General features: G+C 38.4%; 1 protein-coding gene across 1 annotated transcript; it reads left to right on the plus strand.

Moving 5' to 3' along the window:
• Positions 1–7,454: 7,454 nt before the first annotated feature.
• On the plus strand, positions 7,455–8,322 carry LOC134320174 (gap junction Cx32.2 protein-like). Its single transcript, XM_063001497.1, has one exon. It carries the CDS (start codon positions 7,455–7,457, stop codon positions 8,217–8,219), a length of 765 nt encoding a protein of 254 aa, XP_062857567.1. The 3' UTR covers positions 8,220–8,322.
• Positions 8,323–8,862: the final 540 nt, after the last annotated feature.

Consider the following 8,862-nt stretch of genomic DNA (forward strand, 5'->3'; position numbering starts at 1 on the left):
GGCTTATGATTGGCTAATAGGACTAATAAAGGCAAATGTAAAAGAAATACATAAAATAATATAAGCTACACGATGAATAACAGTTATTAAACATTTTATTTAATAACATAACTTTAATTACAAAGTGTATAGAAAGAACCCTGCTAAATAATGGATTTACCTGTTTTAGCCATAACTATTGCAATCTTTACACACACTGGCTTCAAAATGCCACTTTCATAAAATTTCATAAAAGTTCATTTTGGCTGTGATTAATAGCTCTAGAAGCCGCGCAAGCTTTGACAAACGATGAGTGGATATATAAATTGATATAAACACTCAGTGTGAGCTGGTGTGGCATAATGGTAAAAACCTTGCTGCTGGTAACAGCACTGCCTTAGTTCCAGGGGTTCAAATCATGGGTAGGGCTCCCAAATTCAGAAGGTGCATGGCGTTATGTGAATCTAGCCATTGTGGGGACACATCAGTGCAGCCTGGTGAGATTTATTAACTATGGTGCCAACTGCGAACAAGAAATAGTGCAGCCTGATATTTAGACACAGTATCGTACTAAGATGAGTTTTGTTTAACTACAAAAACCTGTACATAAACTGAACCCATTTTGGGGGTTCATACGTCCAGTTTTAGGGTGGACGAACCAGTCTTTCATCTGCCTGTCCGCAGTCCGATGTGATGCCTGGACGAACTCCTTTGGAAGTGAACCGGACTCTTGTAACAATCATTATTAATTTATCTGTCACTGGCTCACGAACACATCGGTTTAAAGCCGCCATTCTCCGTGAGGACGTGCACCACTTTATTGTGGAACGTCCGGCCCTGAAATGCTGGTTAATTACTTAGTAAGTTTTAATAACCGTCACGCTGTCGACACAGCAAAACCAAAAACAGCGTCCAGCTCTGAGTGGTCACTCAGCACCGACTCATTTAGAAGGAATCCTAGATATTTTAATATGTATTAAAATACATGTATTTTAAAATCCTCCAAAAGTTCCTGAGCATGAGAGCTGCTGACTAACTGACTCTATTAGAGGTGTATACAGACCAGAGCGGGCGGGCGAAATTCAACCACCCAATCACAGACTAGCATTTAAAGGGCGGACCTTCTGCGATTGGCCAGTGGTAGCACTATAAGTAGTCAAATGAGACCAGTTAAACCAATGAAATACAAAGCATTTGTTTTGGCATGTACCTGAGCCAATGACAGATAATATTGATAAAAAATGAAACCAGTTCACTCCAAAAAGAGGATTTTTAAGTGTCCGTCCTAGCGTTGCGTGGATGGAGGACTGGCAGCTGAAAAGCCGGACTGTCCGACCTAAAACCGGACGACTGGCCTCCCTAACCCCATCCCATTGGTTTGAATGGCATGAAGCTAACTGTGTTAGCTTAGTTAGCAAAAACTGATGGAATCGCTGTCTAAGTAGCGTGTTTGAATAACCTGCCTTATAAGTCAATGTCTTATTAGAATCCTCTCTGTGTAGGCAGGAAGACAGCAAGGCAGCTCACTAGGTTTTCAAACACACCCTAAATGTGCTGATTTTATACTTTGTTTAGTTTCATCACAATTAAATCAATGAAGGTTTTAATTGTTTTACTGTGTGCTGTAGACACGATCCTGACTAACCACTGCCATGCCCTCATTTTGGGGGTGATGGAAGTTGCCACCCTAGTCAGACTCCTTGTGATTGAAGCTAATCAACACAGTCATGTTCTAAAATGTATAAAAAAAGACCCCCTAAGTGCAAGTCTTTAAAATGCAGACACTAAAACTGAAGGATAAAATTGTCATTGTATGCTAAAGCATTTAGATTTCCTTATTCTTTTTTTGCCACTAAACTAGCTAAAAAGCGTTCTAGTAATGGTTAACAATGATGTGGCCAAAATGACTAAACTTCAAAGAACTGTTTAAATATTTTAGACCATATATTTTATGTATAATGCTATATAATGTAAAGGGGCTAGCAGCTTCCATCGTTTTTGTGTAAAATAGCATTAGCAACACGCCGTAGTTCTAAATGAACTACATTTCCCATGAATCACTGCGCTCATCAACGAGTATTAGCAACACCTGAATTTAACACTATATTAGCGTGAGTTTACAACAGCGCTGTGTTTAGTCTTTAATTCTCATTGACTGAGCCGGTATGGTGTATGATCTGAGGAAAAATATATTTATCTGAAAGCGAATAAAAGAAAACAAAGCCAATCACTTCTCTCTGTGTTAAATTAAAGGTTTATAAGATTAATTTAGAACGTGAGCGGTATTGCTGAGAGGATTCGGGGCTGTTCACGTTCACTCAGTGTGAGGGGAAATTTACCTCAGAATTAAATATTAAATCACGCTGATTAAAGTGTGTTCATGATCAGTGTTGTCGGGTTTTCCTGAGATCTGATCGTTTATTAAGAGAATCTGCGGTTTTTCTGGAGTTTAATGGTTTATTTGTGCAGAAACTTGAGCAGAAGTACCGTGTGGTTAAACCTGTAATGTTACAGCTCAGTGTGTACAGCGTTTGTTTTTCATTTTTCCATCCTGATTTTGAATCCACACTAAAAGATCGAATTAACACTAAATCACTCACACACAATCTGATCTCTGTTTTCTTTTGCAGTTTGGGTCCCAATTTCTTGAATTTTGAATAAAATTACTAGAAAATTGCACTGATTCAGATTATTCACCACTCACACAGTCCTTACAATACTGTAAACATGGTAAATCTACCTGGATGTTACATGTAAAAACTATACATTAATACTTCTGTAATATTAATCTAATTATTAAATTAGTTCTACATATTTAATAAGATTCAGTCACTGCACAGGTAGAAGTTTCTACTTTATATACCACTGCAGTACTGGTGTGTAAACAAGCAGAGTAAATAACCTATACATATTTAGGATTGTGTTCAGATTTGTAAAGTATTTGTGTAACTGCAGTAAGAAAAATGTGTAGAAATATGCTAAACAATTCGATTTGGAACTTAATTACATCAAAACATTGTATTAATTTAAGTAAAATAATTAAACTGCACTAGCTCATTTCAATTTTCTTAAAATGGTAGCTTCAAAAAGTATTATAAATAACACTTATAAGGAATATACATTTAATAATGAGAAATGTAAGGTACATTTCCTATATTCAGATGTTTTCTCTTGATAATTCTACTATGTATTTGCAGTTTAAAGTGTACAAATGATTTATTTTACTTCAAAATAAATGTACTTCTCTGATTTTCAGTGTTGCAATGGATATGATTGTTTATTTAATTACAATATCCCAAAGTTATCATTGTTGTCTAATAAATTAAGAAAATTAATGTTTTCATCTTGGTAATAACAAGTTATACTTCTTAAATATTTAATTTTACACTAGATTGTACAATTTTAGTTTGCTTACCTGTTCAACTATTTTGCCAACAGCACAAAATCCACCACGATTAAACCAAATCAGAAATTACAATTTCATTTATTTGATTTTTGCTCTATTAATCATAAAACCTTTTCTTAAAGTTGCGTGGCTACAGGAAATCTCCACCCTACAAGATTCATCATTTCACAATAGATCCTATAGTCACTTCCACAAACTCCCTCTAACACACAAAACTCCTAAATCTGCAAAAAACCTCAAGGGTCACGAACCAGTTACCATGCACCTACTATCCAAACATGAAACCCTTACACCCTTTGTTATGAGTAATGTTTATTAAATACTTCTGCTAGTAAAGTAAACTTTGTACAGTTAAGTATGTATATACACTAAATTTACATACACTGATGTTAGTCATTTAAAATATCTGCTTTTTACATGACAAGCATTTTTATTCCAACAAACGTTTATAAACTGATCATTTCACTTATTAGCTATACCAAAATTCCAGTAGATTAAAAGCTTACATGTGCATTATACAGCTTGGAAAACAATATCATGACTTTAGAAGCTTCTGATAGGCTGATTGACCTCATGTGAGTTAATCTGAGATGAACCTGTGGCTGTATTTTAAGATTACTTGCCTCTTTGCATGACATTACATGTCTGATCCATCTGAAATTCCTGAAATTCAAGCAGAACAGCAAACAAACTTGTGACGATGCTAAAGGAAAAATGTTCAGAATTGTCTACATTAAACAGTAAAATGACCTGAAAGGACGCTCAGCAAAGAATAAATAAATAAATGAACGCCTTTGTCACTGTATATCAAAATACAACATATTTTCTGAGCAACTTCTAAGAAAAAAAGAAACAAGACACATACCCTGTCACACACACACTAAAACAGTAAAAAATACACAATTAAGGTCTAAATGTATAAAAAGATAAAGTATATAAAGTAGTGTAGCAGTATTGCACATGTACAAATAACAGTATTATTGCACAACTTATAAAGTTATCGCACAGCTTTAAAACCACCATAACACCAGGTTACAGTTTACAGCTGCACACGGGGACGAATATCTTACTTTTTAGAAACACATATTCTGATCTGATGAACCAAAAATGGAACTGTTTTGGCCTTAATGACCATGGTTATGTATGGTGGAAAGAGGGGGGTCTTGCAAGCCAAAAAACACCAACAAATCGTGAAGCACAGGGGTGTCAGCATGATGTTGTGGGGATGATTTGCTGCAGGAGGGACTGGTGCACTTTACTACATAGATGATATTAGGGTTAGGAAGGTTAAGTGGAGATCATAAAGCAACATCTCAAGACATCAACCATCTTGGGGTGCAAATGGGTCTTCCAAATGTTCAATGACCCCAAGCACACTATCTAAGCTGGCTCCCCCAGTCTGGAAATCTGTTCCCCCATGTGTCCAAACTTAAATCCTATCTCTTCTCTCTATTTAATTGTCCTCAACCTTAAACCATCCCTCCACCAGTCCTGCTCTGTTTTGTGTTGCAAGTGTCTCTAAATTCTTGAAAAATGATATACAAATATGATTTATTATTATTATTAATAATGCATATGGAGGAACATGTAATGCTCTTTGTATTCCTTTGTTGCCATTCACATGGGCATTTTGACCAGCGTGTTGCTGTTACAGCAGTAAGCAGATGAATCCTGACCTGGAATTTTGGGCTAGTGTATTGACCACTGTGCCATCCTGGGCAGTGAGAGCCAAGTACTTCATCAGTGACTTAAATAAAAGAAGACATTTGGGTCTTCAGTGCAGTAATCACTGGGGATGAATGATCTGACCTGTTGTGAGCCTCCACCTTAAGATTATTCAGCACCTTTAGGATTAATACACAAATATAATAAATGGGTAGCGGCTCTATATTAATGACCAGTAGATTTTAATGTGACATAAGCATGTGTGGATAAAATACTTAAATGTCCACATACTTGTGTTGTGTGCTGTGGATAAGTAACTGTATAAATAAATAAAGTTCACTTTATATGAGTAATAAAATGCAACCAAGGAAACTTCAGTGTGTTGTAAGACGTCTTTAAGGATGTGAAATATGATGATGATGCACTTCTCGATTAAAATAAACTCCTGTGGGTGTGGATTTTTACTTCAAAACTAATAAACCTACACTGTAAAAAATAAAGAAAGAAAGAAATAAAATGTTTTAAACATAGTAAGTCTGTGTGAAGTGAATGTTCTACAGAATGCTGTTCTCTTATTTATTTGTGTGGATTAAAGTGTAAAGCTGTTAAAGAGGAAATGGAACTGCATTCTGGGGAAATGGGAACATGGGTTGAGAGAACACTTACTGAGAAAACTCAACTCGGTTAAACAGAGGAGTTTAATTGTAGTCATTTCTGAATCTGATCGAATAAAAATCCATTAAAAATATTTCTATTTCATGATTTATAACCTGACACACAGTTCCAGGTACACACACCTACAGGTGAGTACAAATGGTATTATTATTATTAAGATTATTAATATTTTAGCTAGTATTGTGAAGAGCGAAATAACGCCCAGTCCCAGATTACATCGCATTACTACTACCCATATCAGTCATGGTATAAAATCTGTAAATGGACCTTGTGTTGGTTTCTAAAGGTTAATTAATGTTAAAAACATGACCACTAATTATAAAAGCATTATTATAAACTACACCGTCCACACTGACTTTAATTCTTCAGGTCGATAACAACACAGTAATCTATTTATTTACTTGAGGGTTTAGTCTGTATAATTTTTCTATTCAATCCACGTCAGTGGCTTATTATCATTATTATTATCATCATTATTATCATTATTATTATCATTATTATTATTGTTATTATTATAATTATTGTTATTATTATTGTTATTATTATTATTATTATTATTATTACAGGATAAATGACTGATAAACCCACTAACTTTATTCTGAATTGTACTGAATGGTGCTCACATGTTTAGTGTAGTCTAGACAGAAGCTGGACGGTAATTCTCAATCATCGTTACTGAGGGTGGGTTGATGTTTGGAATTGATTAGTTTCATTTAGGGAAAAAAGCTAATCCAAAAAATACACTGAAGTGCAAGAAAAGTGGGTACACTGGTCTTATACTTGGTAGGCATGGGAGAGTAGGACTGCAGAAATATGACGGGCCATGGACTCCACCGTTTTCCGTAAATATTCTGTAGTTAATGAACACCACACTTCTTGCAGAACGCTCCACACTTCTGTCATATCCCGGGGTGTAGGATTTCTTGCATGGCATTCCAAATGTGTTCCATAACGTCGAGATCTGGTGACTTGGGTGGGAATGGTAAAACCCCAAACCTAGATGAGCGTTCCTCTGACCATAATTTGGCGTCTCTGGACGTGTGTGGTGGTGCATCGTCCTGCTGGAAGAGACCAAACCCATCAGAATGAATCCAGGTGTAAGTGAACATGAACGGGTGTAAGTCGTCAGAAAGGTGGCACACAGCACTCACCTGTCAGAGACGTTTGTAGATGTACCAGGGTGCCATGGATCGCCAGTTATACAAACACCATAGCATTATGGGGCCACCAACACCTGCTACAGTTCCACTGGATCCAGGGCTGCATGGGATTTTCTCCACACACATCTCATGTCTGGATTCTCTTCTTTAGTCAGAGAGTTCCAAAATTGTCCAGTAGAGGCGCTGAACTTCACCTGAATGTCAGGTCCATGTGGAGCATTACCAATAAAAGCATTATAAATAAAATCTTGTGTAGAACGTTCTGAGTTTAACGTACCGTGGTCTGTTGAGTTGCGTGGAAGACGCCAAAAAAGGGCAAAATTATGGGAACAAATATTAAATCAAAGAGACGATGGTCATATTTTACATCAATAATGCTGACCAGCCACCGCCTGATTCCAAAAAAGTGTTGAAATTAAAAAGCGAGGCGCAATCTACCAACGTGCGCTGTGTGGTTGATGTATCGGGCACCACTGGGGTAAATACTTAGTAAATAGATAAATAATTTGTGATTTTAATATGAAACCATGTTCTTGAATCCTCTAGAAGAACCTCGATCACAGAGCACGATGGGAGACTGGGGATTTCTGTCCACCTTACTGGATAAGGTCCAGTCCCATTCCACAGTGATCGGGAAGATCTGGATGAGCGTGCTGTTCATCTTCAGGATCCTGGTGCTGGGGGCGGGAGTGGAGAACGTCTGGGGGGACGAGCGATCCGACATGGTCTGCAATTCCAACACGCCGGGCTGCGAGAACGTCTGCTACGACTGGAAGTTCCCCATCTCACACGTCCGCTTCTGGGTCATGCAGATCATCTTCGTGTCCACGCCTACGTTACTGTACCTGGGTCACGCCGTCCACGTCATCCACCAGGAGAACAAGCTGAGGGAGAACCGCCAAGCGAAGACGCCCAGGTACACCGACGCAGACGGCAAGGTCAAAATCAAGGGCAAGCTGTTGTGTAGCTACCTAACTCAGCTGTTTCTGAAGATCGTCCTGGAGCTGGCCTTCATCGTGGGTCAGTACTACCTGTACGGGTTTGTGATGACCCCCGTGTTCCTCTGTGATCGCCCACCGTGCCGCATGACCACCGAATGCTTCATGTCCAGGCCAACCGAGAAGACCATCTTTATTATTTTCATGCTGGCGGTGGCGTGTGTGTCGCTGGCGCTGAACCTGCTGGAGGTTTGTTACTTGGTTTGTTGTAGGGTAAGAAGGTCAAGACCCAAAAAATCAGAAACAGCGTCCAGCTTGGAGAGCATTAAAGAAAACAGCAGGAACACAGAACTCGAGAGGGTTTGGGCTCAGAGGAGCCTAAGGACTGAAGTGTGAACACTGACTGAAATACTCTACATGAGCAAAAGTATGTGGACACACCTTCTAATTAACTTCAGGTGTACTAAATTTGTGGAAGGTCCCAGTTCCAGCATGACTCTTCCATAAAGACATGTGGTCTGTCTGAAAATCTAGTGAGCATCTTCAGTAGAGTGGGTTCTAACCTACATGAACTTTAGAATCAGATTATTGAGACACTCTAGTTAGACGGCGATGACGTAGGAAAGCTCGCTAGGTTTTCAGACACACCCCATAGTTTAATGTGAAAGAACCCCAATGGATAAATCTGTTATTGATGATGGGGTGCCAGTGTTGCACATCACCACAAGTTTTGAGGACCTATGATCAATCCACACCGCCTGTAAGACGTTTTATATGTTCTTCTCCTGTCCACATGGGTTTCTTCAGGGTGTTCTGGGTTCCTCAAACCTCTTTAACATGCATAAGGTGGCTTGGTAACACTGACTGAGGTTTTGAGTGAAGGATGCCAGGTATTGGGTTGGCACCCTGTCCATGATGTATTCCTGTCTTGCTCTTGGTGTTTCTAGGTAGGATCTTAAGGGCCCCAGTGCAAGAAAAATCAATGCCCCCACCCCATATGATGAAAAAACTGCTCTCAATTCAATCCTCCCAAACCATG

Source organism: Trichomycterus rosablanca, chromosome 9, assembly GCF_030014385.1.
Source record: "Trichomycterus rosablanca isolate fTriRos1 chromosome 9, fTriRos1.hap1, whole genome shotgun sequence".
Lineage (NCBI taxonomy): Eukaryota > Metazoa > Chordata > Actinopteri > Siluriformes > Trichomycteridae > Trichomycterus > Trichomycterus rosablanca.